Here is a 17594-nt window from a genome sequence, read left to right as displayed (position 1 = left end):
TTTTATTAAAATTTTCAGTTACAAATGTGTGTATATGTATAATTACACACACACACACACAGAATACAACATAAAAGGCACAAAACCCAGAGGGTCATCTTTGGCAAATGCACATTCATTCTACGATATTCACATCATCACCAAGAACTAACACTGCAGTGTTTTTTAGAGCCCTGCAATGGCTGCATGTGGAAGTGGGTCACCGGAAATACAGGACTCCAAGGAAGTAGAATTCCTCAAGCAGAAGCAGAGAAACGAGCCACAGCTTAAGAATTAGAGGGAGGAGTTCACTAAGGTGGCTAAGGAATGAAAGCAGATATTGGCTTTACAAGCACTCTAGTATTGAGAACTTTGAATATGAACAAAACCTGTATGTCATCTGATAAAATGTACTACTGAGTTTGCACCATATAAATGAAAAATCAGTCCATTAAAAGACTAAAACCAAGGGTTCTAATTCACAAAAAACAAATGAAGGTGACATTTTTGAGACCATCAGGGAAATTTGAATATGGATGGGGAATTAGGTCATACCAAAAAGTAGTGTTACTTTTGTCAGATATGATAATGGTATTGTGGTTATATAAGAAAATGACTATTTTTTAAATGCAAACTGAATATACAGGCACAAAATGACATGTCCTCTGGTCTTTGCTTCAAAATGCTTCAGTGAAGATGCAAAGGATGCGATAAATGAATACAACTCTGACAACATTTTTATAACAATTATATCTAGGTGAATAGTATATGGGAGTTCTTTATAGTTTTGCCTGTACTTTCATGGGAATTTGAAATTTTTCATATAAAAAAATCTTAAGTAAGTTCGGCATCATTATTATCCTCAACAAACATTTAACGAGTACCTACTAGAATTACACAAAGGTATTAAGATATGGCCTCTATCCCTCAAAAAGCATTAATAATCTGCCCAGAGAGATTAGACATATGCATATGAAGATAAATTATATTCATTAGATGGTATATACTCAATGCCTTTTGTAAACAGTAAGTACAACAACAATTCAGAGGAGACAGCAACTACTGGGCAGCTTCAAAGAGTAGGACTTCAAACTAACTACAATATTCAAGGGAATGTGATACTGGCATAAGGATAGATATATAGATCAGTGAAGTAGAAATGAGAGTCAAAAATAAACCATTATCTTTACAGATCATTGATTTCAACAAGGGGGCCAAGACAATTCAATGAGAAAAGAACAGTCTTTTTAACAAATGGTCCTTAGACAACTGGATATCCATTTGCAAAAGAATGAAGCTGGACCCTTCCTCACACCATACACAAAAATTAACTCAAAATGGATAAAAGACCTAAACAAAAGAGTTAAAACTTTAAAGCTCCTAAGAGAAAACATAAAAAGTATTTATTTGTGAACCTTGGTTAAATAATGGTTTCTTCAATGCAATACTAAAGGAGTTCCCATCATGGTGCAGCAGAAACAAATTCGACTAGGAAGCCTGGCCTCTATCAGTGGGTTAACAATCTGGCGTTGTCGTGACCTGTGGTGTAGGTTGCAGATTCGTCTCGGATCCTGCATTGCTGTGGCTGTGGTGTAGGCCAGCACAGCTGTAGCTCCGATTCAACCCCTAGCCTGGGAACCACCATATGCTGCAGGTGCAGCCCTAAAAATAAAAAAAAAAATTAAAAAATTTTAAAAAAAAGATACTAAAACCAAAAGTGACAAAAAATAAATAAATAGGACTTCAACAAAATTTAAAACTTTTATTTTTCAAAGGATTCTGTCAAGAAAGCAAAAAGACAACCAACAGAATGGAAGAAAATACCTGTACATCATGTATCTGATAAGAAACTTGTATCCAGAATACATAAAGAACTCCTACTACTCAAAAATAAAAACACAAATAACCCAACTTTTTTTGGCATCCCTTTCTTCATCAAGTCCAGTTCATGGCTATCACATATGTCCTCACAGATTTTAAATAACTAAGGGATTTGAACAGACATTTCTCCAAAGAAGAGACTACAAATGGCCAATAAGCATATGAAAGGATACTCAACATCATCATTCATTAGGGAAATGAAAATCAAAACCATAATGAGATTCCACCATATACCCTCCAGGAGAACTAAGCCAAAATGATACGAATGATAAATGTTGGCAAGGGATGTAGAAAAATCAGAACCCTCCTACATGCTAGTAAGAATATAAATGATACAGCCAATTTGGAAAATAGTTTGGCAGGTCCTTATAAAGTTAAATATAGAGATGATATATGACTCAGCAATTCTACTTCCAGGTATAAACCCGAGAGACTGAGAGCATATGTTCACACAAAAATTAATACATGAATATTCAAAGCAGCATTATTTGTAACAGTAAGAAAGAGGAAACAACCCAGATGTCCAACAGCTGATGAATGGATAAATAAAACATAGCATATCCACAAACAAAACAATATTTGATAATAATAAGGAATGAAGTACTGCTATATGCTATAATATGGATGAATCGTGAAAACATTATGCTAAAAGAAAGAAGCTAGATATGAAAGAATACATATTATATTGCATTTATATAAAATCTCCAGAATAGGCAAATCCACAGAGACATAAAATAGATCAGGTGTTGTCAGGGATTGGGGAGCAGGATAATGGACAAGGGATTACTTTTTAGGGGGTGATGAAAATGTTATAAAATTATAAAATGATGGCTGCATAATTTTGTGAATATACCAAAAAACAATAAACTATACACTTTGGGAGTTCCTGTCATGGCACAGTGGTTAACGAGTCCAACTAGGAGCCATGAGGTTGAGGGTTCGATCCCTGACCTCGCTCAGTGGGTTAAGGATCCGGCATTGCCGTGAGCTGTGGTGTAGGTTGCAGACGTGGCTCGGTTCCCAAGTTGCTGTGGCTGTGATGTAGGCTGGTGGCTTACAGCTGCGATTAGACTTCTAGCCTGGGAACCTCCATATGCCATGGGAGTGGCCCTAGAAAAGGCAAAAAGACAATAAATAAATAAATAAACTATACACTTTAAAAGTGCAGATTTGGGGAGTTCTCGCTGTGGCACAGTGGGTTAAGGATCCTGTGTTGCCACAGCTATCCTGTGGCAGCTGAGGCTTGGATTTGATCCCCGGCCCAGGAACTTCCCTATGCTGCAGGTGCAGCCAAAAAAATAAAAAAATAAAAGGGCAGATTTTGGAATTCCCTGGTAGCCTAGCAGTTAAGGACTGGGCATAGTCACTGCTGTGCCTCAGGTTCATTCCTGGCCCAGGAATTTTCACATGCCATGGGCATAGCCAAAAAATTAATTTTTAAAAGGGCAGGGTTTTTTTTTCCTTTTTTTTTTCTTCTTCTTATGGCCGCACCTGCACCACATGGAAGTTCCCAGGCTAGTAATCAAATCAGAGCTTTGGCTGCCAGCCTACTCCATAGCCACAGCAATGCCAGATCCGAGCAGCAACCTACACCACAGCTTGCTGCAACCTCAGATCCTTAACCCACTGAGCAAGGCCAGGGATCAAATCCGCATCCTCACGGATACTATGTTGGGTTCTCAACCTGCTGAGCCACAAAAGGAACTCCAAAAGCGCAGATTTTATGGTATGTGAATTTTATCTTAATAAAGCTGCTTAACAAAAAATAAACATAAACTTTAAAAAAATAAGACTTGAACTAGGATAAGGAAGCAAAGTAAGATTTGGATAGATGGAGAATAGGTAAGGAAACTGTTCTAAGAAAAGAGAACAGAATGAACTGGGGCTTAAATGTGAAAATACACATGGCATGCTCAAGGAATAAATTACTATGTATGTTTGTATAGGGAAATAATAGTAAATAATGCTAGTGATATCTTTAGGTAGGAAAAGATGATAGATGTGTACAGGACAATAATGGACTAGAAAGATTTGAACTGTAAACCAAACCTATCTAAAGAAATTCTAATGCATGTTAATTGATATTCCTAGGTGAAATAAGGAAGTCCAAGACATACACTTTTTTATTTTATATAGATATAAGATTAAAAACTACTGAACAACTTCCAAGAAGTGCCTCTGGTTTCTATTCTGAAGATTAGAACCCACGTATCAAATAACATTTAACAAACGACTTAACTTTCCACAGTAAACTCACCAGATCTTCAGGAGTTGCCCGGTGAACTGTTAAATCAGTCACAGTGTTCTGCAAAAAGAGGTGAACTTTCTTTAAAAAGCAAAAGGTTTCTTACCTTTTAATATGTGCTAGATTTTAATGGCTGAAAATGGATTCAAAATCCTGAGACCAAAAAGTTTTTCTTTTCAGGAACCAATATTCTTGATTTAAACATTAACTTGGGGAATTTCCCTTGTGGCTCAGCAGGTTAAGAACCCAACTAGTATCCATGAAAATGTGGGTTTGATCCCCAGCCTCGCTCAGTGGGTTACAAACCCAGCATTGCCATGAGCTTCGGTGTAGGTCAGAGATGCGGCTCAGATCTGGCGTTGCTGTGGCTGTGGTGTAGGCCAGCAGCTGCAGCTCTGATTCAAACACTAGCCTGGGAATTTCCATATGCCACATGTGCAGCCCTACAAAGAAAAAAAAATTAATTTAGATTACTTTTAGGTGTCTCATAGAAAATAACATTATTTTTAAGTGTCTAACAGAAATTAAGAACTAAATATACCAAGCAGGCATATATTATATTAAAACAATGAATAAAACATGGTAGTATAATCTAAAATGAGTTAGTTTAACTAAAGTAGTAGTTTTCAAACTATATTCCATGGAATGAGGCAACTCTAAAGATTCCTAAAAGATAAAATGTGATTTCTACATAGAGGTTCCATTTGTGACCATTCTAATACCTGAAGCATAGAACCTATCATAATTTGAGATGAATTTTGAGGGTATTATATAATTTCATAAAATGTGAAAATAGTCACTCAAGTAAAAAAAAAGCACCAAACCAACATGGCAGGATTTCCACATTGCACAAATCAAGGAGGTACCGCTGATATCCTAGGCCATGTAAAGAGTACCCCTTGGCACTGTGCAGTATACAGCCTGCACAGCTCCAAGTAGCTGCCCCGCAATTTGGCTCTTTCCAAAATGACTTCAGTCTTTTGTTATACAGATTTGGTAAGGCAGGAAATAAAACAATGTAGAGTTTTAATTCCAAGAGAAATACAGAGAACTGAGTTTAGTGAAATAGTTTTTTATGTACTCAAAGACTTAACTTTTTGACCATAGTTTATATTTAGCTCAAGGCTTTTATATATACTAAAATGTTACACCTTTCATATTCATTTAGAAAAGTACAAGATACAATGATAAGATCTTGAGAATTATTTTCAATAACCTTAATGAAAATTCAGGCATATAAGTGATATGCTTGGAATAAGCTCTCAAGGGAAAATGTAATTTATTTAACACTACCGTTGCTTAAAACTATGGTTGGCTCAAACATCATGGGTTTGAACTACACAGGCCCACTTATATGTGGATTTTTTTTTCAATAAAAACATACTACAGGTGCTACATGATCCACAGTTGGTGGAATTCATGGATCCAGAACCATGGATACGGAGGGCCAACTGTAAAGGTGTACGTGGATTTTCAACTGTGCGGAGGGTGGGTGCCCTTAGCCTCCATGTTGTTCAAGTCAACTATATTTTCTTCTGCAGTTGACTTTAAATCTAACTTAGAAGCCATTTCAGAAAATGTCTCAGTATTTTCATGAAGAGTATTACTCAGTTCATCTCTCCTCCCTCATTCACCATTCACTCCAAATGACATAACTACTTTCAGGCTCAGTCTACATTCAAAAAACAGAGTTTTTTCCAGCACTGAAGATAATAAAAAGTAAATGAGGAAGGTTCTGAATACAGTTTCAAAAATGGCTTTCAATTATGTTTTGAGCAAGAGCAGCAAATTAAAATAAGTGCTGAGTAATTCCCGTCGTGGCTCAGCAGTTAACGAACCCAACTAGCATCCATGAGAACTCAGATTCGATCCCTGGCCTCGCTCAGTGGGTTAAGGATCCGGCATTGCCATGAGCTGTGGTGTAGGTTGCAGATGCGACTCGGCTTGGATCCCACGGTGCTGTGGCTCTGGCGTAGGCCGGTGGCTACAGCTCCTATTAGACCCCTAGCCTCGGAAACTCCATATACCACAGGTACAGCACTAAAGAGACCAAAAAAGACCAAAAAATAAGACAAAATAAAATAAGTACTTAACTTCCCAAAGTAACCATTCTGAAAGGGACAACATATGCTATCATGTACATTTTAGCCCCTTTTAATCAGTTTCATTACCTTAGAGTCACATCCCTTTACTACTTTACAGCCAATCAGATGGCAACAAAGCAACCTAAACACAGAGAAATCCCCCTGCCCCACTTTCTAAGGCTGTCAGTTGGCCCAGGATATATGGTATGGCTCAGGTGGCTGGCCACAACCCAGAAGTTTCTAAATTTAAAAGAATCCCTAAGATTCAGACTAGTCCCTGACCAGGTACTCTCCACAACAGGAAATAAAGGTACCTAAAGTTCATGATCCAAAACAAAGTACCAGGCTGCAAAAGATAAGAATCCCTTTGATAGTACCAAGTGGTATTCAGGGTATTGGTCAGGGATCATGTCTCAGGTACCTGATACTTGTCTCCTTCCATGTAATGTTATACTGTGCATGATCCCACCTAGACTTACATCCCATTCTTGCTTCACAGATGTTTTCTTCTTCTTTCCTTTCAGTGCTTTCCTTCCTCCTCCCCGGGGACTGTAACGGTTCACTCTGACAAAGGACATCTAGGAATAATAATCATATCAAATTTTTAAAATATATGAAAAACTGATAATAATCATCAGAATAGAAGGAAAAAGATATCTAGGAAAATACATTTTAAAACATCAGAAGAGGGAGTTCCCGTTGTGGCGCAGTGGTTAACAAACCCGACTAGGAACCATGAGGTTGTGGGTTTGATCCCTGGCCTTGCTCAGTGGGTTAAGGATCCAGTGTTGCCGTGAGTTGTGGTGTAGGTCGCAGACGCAGCTCGGATCCCGCGTTGCTGTGGCTCTGGTGAAGGCCGGTGGCTACAGCTCTGATTAGACCCCTAGCCTGGGAACCTCCATATGCCACGGGAGTGGCCCTAGAAAAGGCAAAAAGACAAAAAAAAAAAATTAAAATAAAACATCAGAAGAAAAAGTTAAGCATAGTGAAAGGAACAGGCTTTCAAAAGACTTGATTCTTCCACTTCACCATTATTAGAAAGTTGATACTGATAACTATGATAAAAGAGGTCTCAAGTCAACAAATCAGATATATGTGATTAATCAAGAACTCTACAAATGCAGCAATTATGACCTAAGGCAGAGATCTAGGACAGTAATCATAAGCTTTGTCACCTGTTACACAAATTGCGATGAATACAAAAAAAAGTTAGTTACATATAAACAATATGAATGTAAGAGAAGAGCAAGAGATAGTTGGGATTCTTCTTTAAGCATCTAACACTCAAAATCACTACAGACACATGAACTGACCTTAAAATACAGGTGGCTAAATTTCAGAGAACTTCCCATATGAGTTATGATACCATGTCTAGTATGTTTTTTCACATAATACTAAATGAGGGTGATTATTGATACTAAACTAGAATTTGAAAATTGCCAGTAGTTGCTTGGCACTCTTGAAACAGTAATGCTAGGGACACTGGACTAAACATCACACAAAACTAGCAAAAGACTCACAGTCCCTGAATTTGAGAATACATATATGATTTTTTAAAAGCAACACATATATATGACTCCTATTCTAGAACTTCTTTACACACCTAAACAATTACAGAACTTTTCAGCTGCCCTCCTTATACCAAATTATCCCAAAACAAAGACTCTAGTATTTTTCTAAGTACGTCTTTTTAAAAAAATCACTTATACTCTGATAATAATGACTAAATTCAAGTATTTCTCAAGAGTTGGCCCTCTGTACTATAACTCTTAGCAAATACATTCCCTCTTTAAACATGGCATCTAATTTCAGAGTGTACAATCCAGCAAAGGAGATAAGTCACATACAAGTTAGAGAATAACACTAAAGTATTATTATGGTGATGGTGATGGTGGCAGCAATGATGGAAGTAGCTAACACATATTTGGTGCTTTCTACAAGCTAGGTACTGTTCTAAATTCTTCCCATATGTTATTTCCTATAATTCTTCCCATATGTTATTTCCTATAATCCTCACACTAATCCCATGAAGTATTTACTATTCGTTAACTCATTTTACAGATGAGAAAACTGAGGAATAAAAAGTTAACTGACTGCAGAGGTCACACAGTTAAGTACCAGAGCCATAAATGTCATTTTAAAAAAATATGGGGAGTTCCCATCATGGCGCAGTGGTTAATGAATCTGACTAGGAACCATGAGGTTGCGAGTTCGGTCCCTGACCTTGCTCAGTGGGTTAATGATCCAGTGTTGCCGTGAGCTGTGGTGTAGGTTGCAGACGTGGCTCAGATCCCACGTTGCTGTGGCTCTGGCGTAGGCCGATGGCTGCAGCTCCAATTCGACCCCTAGCCTGGGAACCTCCATATGCCTAGGGAGCGGCCCAAGAAATAGCAAAAAGACAAAAAATAAAAATAAAAAATATGGAATTGAATAGAACCAAGAGTCCAAAACAAAACTCTATATTTATGGTCAGTTTACATTCCACAAGGAACAAAGCAACAATTCAATGGGGAGAGAACAGTCTTTTCAAGTAGTGGTGCTGGGACAAATGGATATCCATATGAAAAACAACGAAGACCCCCTACACCTCACAACATGTATAAATATTAGCTTAAAATGAATCAAAGACTTAAATATAAGAGCTAAAAGTACGAAACTCCTAGAAAATAACAGAAGCATAAATTTTCATGAACCTTGGGTTAAGCACTGGTTTCTTAGAAATGACACTAAAAACACAAGCGACAAGGGATTTCTCATCATGGCTCAGTGTAAACGAATCTGACTAGTATCCATGAGGACCAAGGTTTGATCCCTGCCCTTGCTCAGTGGGTTAAGGATCCGGTGTTGCCGTGAGCTACGGTGCAGGTCACAGACACAGCTTGGATCTGGTGTTGCTGTGGCTGTGGTGTAGGGCAGCGGCTACAGCTCTGATTCGGCCCCTAGCATGGGAATCTCTATACGCTGCAAGTGCAGCCCTAAAAAGATAAAAAAAACAACAACAACAAAAAACAAAACAAAACAAAAAAAAAACAAACCATAAGCAACCAAAGAAAAAATAAAACTGGATTCCATCAAAATTAAAAACTTTTCTGCTTCAAAGGATACCTTCAAGAAAATGAAAAGACAACTAAAAGAATGGGAGAAAACATTTGCAAATCATGTATCTAATAAGTAACTTGTATTGAGAATACATAAAGAACTCTTACAACCTAACAACAACAAAAATCCAATTTTAAAATGGCTAAAGGATTTGAATAGACATTTCTCCAAAGAAGATACTACAAATGGCCAATAATCATATGAAAAGCTATTCAATATCATTAGTCATTAAATGCAAGTCAAAACCATAATGAGATGCCACCTCACACCCACCAGGATGGTTATAAGCAAAAAGATGGAAAAAACAAGCTTCGGTGAGAATGTGGAATCCCCATGCATTCCATTATTCGTGGAAACATAAAATAGTATGGCCGCCTTGGAAAATATTCGGCAGTTCCTAAAAAAGTTAAACAGAGTTACCACTTGACCCAGCAATTCTAGTCCTAGATATATATTCCCCCAAATTCAAATTAGGTCCACATAAAAACTTGTCATGAATGTTCACCTGGGCCACCGAAGTGACAATGCTGGATCCTTACCCTACTGCACGACACCAGAACTCCCAATTTACGTATATTATTAAATTACATACATTAGCACAGCTAATTCACATTTAATTCACAATCCTATAAGGCAAGTATTGCCCTGAGACACAATTTAGCATAGTAGTTAAGAGTGTAGTCTAGCACACTCCTGCTGTGGTGCAATGGGATTGGCAGCATCTTGGGAGCCCTGGGACATAGGTTCAATCCCTGACCCAGCATTGCCACAGCTGTGGCTTAGGTTGTGACTGTAGCTCAGATCTGATTCCTGGCCCAGGAGGTCCATATGCCTCAGGGTGGCCAAAAATGGGGGAAAAGATAAAAGAGTGTAGTCTAAAACCAGACTGTCTAAGTTCATACCCCAGCTTTGCCACTAGCTGTGAAATGGAACTAATGAAATGTGTAGGGTGCTTAGAACCCCTCCCTACCTCATATTAAGTTCTACTTAAGGTTTAATAATGATGATGTCAGCAACAATTATTAACCCCCTTTCCCGAATGAGAAAACTGGGGCCTTAAGAGATTAAGTATATTGCTCAAAGTCACATAAAATAATAATATTCAGGAGTTCCCGTCGTGGTGCAGTGGTTAACGAATCCGACTAGGAACCATGAGGTTGTGGGTTCGGTCCCTGACCTTGCTCAGTGGGTTAAGGATCCGGCGTTGCCATGAGCTGTGGTGTAGATTGCAGACGTGGCTCGGATCCCACGTTGCTGTGGCTCTGGCATAGGCCGGCGGCTACAGCTCTGATTAGACCCCTAGCCTGGGAAACTCCATGTGCCACAGGAGCGGCCCAAGAAATGGCAAAAAGACAAAATAATAATAATAATAATAATAATATTCAGAAGTGGGAGCTGACACTCAAAACCAGATCTGACTAATTATAATAATGCACCTTCTAGAAAACATTGCTAGAATTGAGTTATCTCTGATTGGTTCTATATTTTCCAACTTTTTACAATGAACAAGTGTTACTTTTAAAATAACTGATTTTAAGTTATATTATTTAAAGTTTTATACTTATTCAAAGGCTGAAATTCCACCAGCCTCAATTCTGAAAAACTGTCCACAAATCTGAAGTAAGCAAAGGTTTATGAGCAGTCAAAAGGCCTATATACTTGTTTTCTTTAGTTGGCAATGCCATCAATAGAACAAAATCAAAAATTTAGGGAGTTCCCATCGTGGCGCAGTGGCTAACGTGTCCGACTAGGAACCATGAGGTTGCAGGTTCAATCCCTGGCCTTGCTCAGTGCGTTAAGGATCTGGTGTTGCCATGAGCTGTGGTGTAGGTCGAAGATGTGGCTCACATTTGGCAGTGCTGTGGCTGTGGCATAGGCCGGCGGCTACAGCTCCGGTTAGACCCCTAGCCTGGGAACCTCCACATGCCGCAAGAGCGGCCCTAGAAAAGGCAAAAAGACAAAAAAAAAAAAAAAAAAAGACAAAAAAAAAATTTAGGAAAAGTAGTATTTTGTTTGTTTGCTTGCTTTTTAGGGCTGCACCCAGGGAATATGGAAGTTCCCAGGCTAGGGGTCGAATCAGAGCTACAGCTGCTGACCTATGCCTCAGCCACAGCAACATGGGATCCGAGCCACATCTGTGACCTACACCACAGCTCACAGCAACACCAGACCCTGACCCACTGAGCGAGGCCAGGGATTGAACCCACATCCCCAGGGATACCAGTCGGATTCCTTTCTGCTGAGCCATGACAGGAACTCCCAAAAGTAGTATTTTTTATCATAGGTATTTGTACACTAGTGGTGACTTCTGATCTTCTCAGAAGAGTTTTTCTTACGCCAAGAGATGCAGGAGTTAATCTAAATAATTGATTAAATGCCTAAGTATTATTTGTGTGAATACGAACAGTTAATTTTAGCATAAGAAAATGTTCCATCCAAAGAAACCATAATCACATTACAGAATCGGCAGCAAAATGAAGGTATATGTTATGGTTTGAATGTGTTCCCCCAAAATTTATATGTTGAATCCTAGGCCCCCAAAGGTGACAGTGTAAAGAGGTGGGACCTCTGCGAAGCGGGGCCTTTGGGAGCTGAAGCCTTCAAAAATGGGAGTGGTGCTCTTATAAAAGAGAATTCACTCGTACTTTTCCACATTTATCTTTGAAATTTTCAAACATTTTTCATTATACATAGAATTATATGTTTGGTCCATCTTTGAGCAGAATCCAAAGTCTACAACATTCCTATGGTAGATAAATACAGTAAATAAATAAATAGCTTAATAAATATCTATTCAATTTTTAAAAAAAATAAAAAACCTCTTCAGAAAAGATCCTTAGCCCCTTACACCATAGGAGGGCATGGCAAGAATGTGCAGGCTACAAACCAGGAAGAGGACCCTCACCAGAACACAATCATTCCTGCGCCTTGATCTTGGACTTCCCAGACTCTAGAACTTTAAGAAATAAATTTCTGTTGTTTATAAACTACTCAATCAGTAATATTTTGTTATAGCCACCCAAATGGACTAAGACGCTATATAACTGATGCTTTTTTCTTTTTTTTTTACTTCAATTTAGCCTATCAAGGCTGCCTGTGATCACTCTAAGATTCTCCTAGCGAGTTGTGCCACTGCACAACTCCTTCCCCATGTTTGGGTAGGACCTGTGACTTGTTTTTTGAGGTGTGTTTTGTTGTTTTTTTTTTTTTTTTTCCTGTGACTTGTTTTATCTAACAAAATAAGTCAAATGTGAGCGTATGTCATTCCTGTGTTTACATTATGTTATATAAGTCTCTGTCTTAGGAGAAAAGAGTCTCTCCTGCTGGCCTTGAAGAGGCGAACTGCCATGGTGTGACACCCCATGAAAAGGGCCACATGGTAGGGAACTCATGGTGAGCACCTCCAGCAGAAAGTCAGTCAGAAGCCGAGACCTCTCAGTCACACACCCCCAGAGAAATGAATCTACCAACCTGAGTCAGGTGAAACTAAAACAGATTTTTCCCAAGTTGAGCCTCCAGATGAGAATGCAGACCATCAACACCTTAATCACAACTTTGTGAGACCCTGAGCACAAGACCCAGCTACACTGTGGATGCTGTGAAATACTAAATGTCTACTACTTTAAGTCACTAAATCTGTGGTAATCCACTATACAGCACAGGAAACTAATCCACTGGCCAACTCTAAATTCCAGCCTGGGGATGGTTAAGATCACCACTGTGTAACAAAGCTGCTATCCCATCTTCAACCTTCCCTTCACCAACAAACTTCATGATAGAGAGGCCTACTACAGCATTTCTATTTACAAAGCCTCAGTTACACTTCCAACTTTTGTAACACAGGAACTACCTATGCACTGAAAGGTCTTCTCTTAAACATCACCAATAATGGTGACAGCATTTTTCTTGACCAAGGATCAGACTTTGTGGTCTAACGGAGGGGTTTTGTGGCACTTACAAACCAAGTGTCATAAGGGAGCTATAGTTTACATTTGTGAAACAATAGAAACAGTCTGTTGGCTTACAGTGCTAAGGAGTCAATAATAAAGTTAGCATGGCCCAGAAAATCTAGGCTCATTTGGAGAAAATCTAAAATACTAACAACTTACAGAGTATCCATTGTGGCTCAACAGGTTAAGGACCTGACATAGTCTCCAGGAGGATGCAGATTGGAGACCTGGCCTCACTCAGTGGGTTAGGGATCTGGTGTTGCTGCAAGCTGCAGAGAAGGTCACAGATGAGGCTCAGACTGGGTGTTGCTGTGGCTGTGGTATAGTCCTCAGCTGTAGCTCCAATTCAACTCCTAGCTCAAGAAATTCCATATGCTGCAGGTGCAATTGTAAAAAATGGATCAGATAGGACAGGACAGGCTAGGCTAGGATAGAATAGAAAAGAAAACACTAATAGGTTCTTAACTGCTAAAATTATCAGTCCCTTATTTCTCAGACCCTTTCTATCTGTATAGTCCTGCTTCTGGATGCTCTCCCCTCCCTTGGTTTCCAAGACAGTCTTTCTCTTGGTTTCTGTCCTATTCTTTTCTCTTTTTCTTTCTTTCTCCTCACATACTACGTAATCAAAGATCTTCACTCAGTTCTTTCCTTCCCATTGGACACCCTCTCTTCTTGACCAATAATTGTTTTTGAGTGTCCAGCACATACAATGGTAAACAAATCTAATATGGTGCCAGCTCTCATGAAGGTTACTTTCTAGATCACCAAGAGGGAGTTCATATCTTCCCTGAGTGATCTCACCTACTCTCTTGAGCAAAGCTATCAATGCCCTGGGCACACAAACACACTGTGAAAATGAGTCCTTTCCTCAAAACACCTAATGCTCATTGCCAGCCAGCTTTTGTGCACATCTCCCAAACATCTCAAATACAGTATGGCCATATCCAGCTTAGCATCCACAGACATTCCCCACCAATAATCTCTAGTTCTTGATATATAATTAGCTTGCTCAGAAAATGTCAGAATTACCACCTTCCTAGTTGCTCCTGTGTAAAACCTTAGCATCACCTTCTCTCTTATCTCAAAATTAATCAGATACCAGAATTATTCATTCTTTCTCTCAATATCTCTCTCATATCCCTTCTTCTTCATCTCTACTATGAATGTTTTCGTCCAGGTTCTAACTGTTTCCCCTAATTGACCTTCCTTTCACTCATTCGCTCACCCACTTCATCATCCATATATTATTTCAACAAATATTTTGATGGAATCTCCATCTTGGCGCAGCGGAAATGAATCCTACTAGGAACCATGTGGTTGAGGGTTTGATCCATGGCCTCGCTCAGTGGGTTGAGGATCCAGTGTTGCCGTAAGCTGTGGTGTAGGTCACAGAAGCGGCTCAGATCTGGCATTGCTGTAGCTGTGGTGTAGGCTGGTAGCTGTAGCTCTGATTAGACCCCTAGCCTGGAAACCTCCATATGCCGTGGATGAGGCCCTAAAAAGACAAAAGACAAAAAAAAAAAAAATTTTTTTTGAAAGCACTTGCCAAAAGCCAGGGACCAGATACTACGAGAAAGTAGAAAACTCTGCACTATCACAGAGCTTAGGGTTTTTCCAACCACAATTAAATAAGTAATTGCAGGAGTTCCTGTTGTGGCGCAGTGGTTAACAAATCCAACTAGGAACCATGAGGTTGCGGGTTTGATCCCTGGCCTTGCTCAGTGGGTTAAGGATCTGGCGTTGCTGTGAGCTGTGGTGTAGGTCGCAGACAGGGCTTGGATCCCACGTTGCTGTGGTTCTGGCAGAGGCCGGCGGCTACAGCTCCGATTTGACCCCTAGCCTAGGAACCTCCATATGCCTCGGGTGTGGCCCAAGAGATGGCAAAAAGACAAAAAAATAAAAATAAAATAAAAAATAAAAATATAAAATAAATAAGTAATTGCAGTAAAAGGCTAACATAGGAAATAAATCTAGTGCCATAGAAATACTTAACTTACTCTACACAGTGAGAAAAGGCCACCTCCTCCCTCTGATTCCCCAAAAAATGCTTAAGAGTGAAACTAAGAACAAAAAAACTTAGAAGTTGGGGAAAGAATGCTCCAGGTGGGCAGAAAGATATTTACAAAGGTTTGACTAACAAAGATTTGAGAGGGGAAGAGGCTATAAAGAGAATAAAAAAGATCTTAGCCTAGTGAGCCAAAGCAATTTGAACACTATCCTAAAGACCTATAGGAAGCCACTGAAGGATTTTTTCCTTTTTTAAGGGCTGTACCTGGACATATGAAGTTCCCAGGCTAGGCCTGTGCCACAACATGGGATTCAAGCTGCATCTGTGACCTAAACCACAGCTCAAGGGCAACCTCCCATCCTTAACCCACTGGGTGAGGCCAGGAATAGAACTAGTTGGGTAAGTAGCACTGAGCCACAAGGGGAACTCCCCACCTGCTCCCCACTTTTGAGCAAGGCCAGTTATGACCAGATTCAGGAAACCCACTCTGGCTAGTGGAAAACTTATCAAAGGGGAACAAGACCACTTTCCAAACACTGTCACTTCAATCAATCCTACCAGAGTTACGGAATAGAGTTTAGCTCTCAACACTGCTGACTTGGCTCAGAACTAGTAATTGGGGTCCCCTAATGTTTCAAGGAATTTCCCGTCTAGCAGAAGAGAAAAAAAACTCCAAGGTACTTGGGGACAGGGAGGGTCATTTAAGTTGATTTGATGGTTGGGTCTCCCCTACAGAGAAAAATCCAAGCCAGTTTAGCACTCAGAGCCTCTCCCTGCACCCTGTGGCCTGGATGGCCTGTCTTTCCAGTCTTTTCTCCTCTCACATCTACCACACAGCCTAGAACAAAGCTCTAGCCTTCATATACAGTTCTGCCGTTCCTTACGCTCTGCTTGGTACACTTGTCACACTCTCACTCCTCAAAATTCACTCAAGTGGTCTCTCCTGATAAACACTTTCCTAACCATCAGATTGACTTAAAATTACCCTCCCTATCCCCAAGTACAGTGGAGAGTTTGTTTCTCTTCTGCTAGACAGGAAATTCCTAGAAAACTACATTAGGGCACCCCGATTGTGCAGAAATGACCGAAAGCGGTGCGCACGCGCACGCTCAGGATGCTCCTAGAGGGAGCGCTCTAGACACAAACACACCCAAACACACTTCCTGACACGCACACACACTCGCAAAACACATGGGGTCGTGGGTGCGCTTTCTGTAACAAGGATCCTCAACTCGGGCGCCTGGGTCTGCAGGCAACAGAAAGAAAGACGCCGGCACCGTTCCCCGCCCTGTAACCCCGGTCCCTAAGACTCTGTGGGGCCGTGGGCTGCAGGCCTCCTCCCCGTCTTCTCAACCTGCCTTGCCGTTTCCCGACTGCTGCCTCCACCACGACTAAAACTTCGGCCTCCAGAATCTCCCGGCCCGCCACAAGTTAACGTAGCCCGCCGCTTCCGGGATGTTGCCTAGGTTACCAGAGCCCCGCCCCCATTCCCGTGCGTATATCCGGCAAGGCTAGTGCGCAGGCGCCTCTCGAAGCCTGGTTTGCACTGCGGGATTAAAAGGCTCTTGTGTATTCTGCCTTGGCACTCTGCACCTTGTGCAGGGTTCTGGGCAAAGATTTGGAGGGTAGGTATGTAGCGTTAGCCAGGTCTTGTGAATTCTCCAAAAGAAAGCTCTACACCAAGCTTCATTTATCACACTTACTTGCTTTCACTTCTATTTATTCAAAAATGTTTATTAACATATACCAATGTACAAGGAAATACGTTGTGTCCAGTGGGGTCTAAAAACTGGCAAAGTCCCTGTCCTCAGGGAGCTTATTGTATAATAGCAAATAGCTATCAACAATACAAATGTAAAATTAAAACTGTGCGCAACAGAAGACAGGGTGGGGGAAAAAATGTAATTGTAATGTATACATGTAAGGATAACCTGACCCCCTTGCTGTACAGTGGGAAAATTAAAAAAATATAAAAAAAAAAACTGTGACAAGTGCTAAGAATTGGGCATACTAACTAGATACTAAACTTAGGGGACTATTTGAATTACTAGAAAAGCTGAAAAGCAAGAGGAAAGGCTAGAGAATTCCTGCAGAGAGAGCTAAATATGCAAAGGTTGTGGAAAGTGCAAGGGAATGGAAGAAGTCCAGTATGTCTGGAGTTGAGAGAGCAGTGGGAACTTGGTAAAACGAAGGCTGCCCTAATTGGATGAAGCCAAGACAGGCAAATCGTGCAGCTCATCTTAAAAATTTTAAAAAGTTCATTGGAAAACAGTTAATTTACTCAATAACACAACCTCCTTTAACTCCTGGTTTTCTACCGTTAAGATATACCCATACATGGATCATCA

General features: G+C 40.1%; 1 protein-coding gene across 6 annotated transcripts in view; it reads right to left on the bottom strand.

The window, feature by feature from the left end:
• The window catches only part of SPICE1 (spindle and centriole associated protein 1), a 58404-nt gene extending 41709 nt beyond the window's left edge, over window positions 1–16695 (bottom strand). For 5 of the 6 annotated variants that reach the window (XR_014824812.1, XR_014824813.1, XM_021070358.2 and 2 more), the window contains exons 1-3: window positions 16605–16695; window positions 6669–6767; window positions 4118–4165 (exon numbers count right to left, since the gene is read on the bottom strand). Coding sequence is in view for 2 of the 6 variants with exons in the window: in XM_021070358.2 (XP_020926017.1) it covers window positions 4118–4165; window positions 6669–6767 (147 nt within the window). In the remaining 4 variants the exon portion in view is untranslated. Of the gene's footprint in view, window positions 1–4117; window positions 4166–6668; window positions 6768–16604 lie in introns of those variants that run through there. The other variant, XM_084991199.1, reaches the window with a different exon arrangement.
• Window positions 16696–17594: the final 899 nt, after the last annotated feature.

This window comes from Sus scrofa, chromosome 13 (genome assembly GCF_054392235.1).
Source record: "Sus scrofa isolate SSC_HxYL_T2T_F1_AM1 chromosome 13, Sscrofa_HxYL_maternal_Yorkshire_Landrace_v2.0, whole genome shotgun sequence".
NCBI lineage: Eukaryota > Metazoa > Chordata > Mammalia > Artiodactyla > Suidae > Sus > Sus scrofa.
The sequence above is the reverse complement of the archived record's forward strand: the minus strand, read 5'-3'. Positions and strand labels throughout refer to the sequence as shown.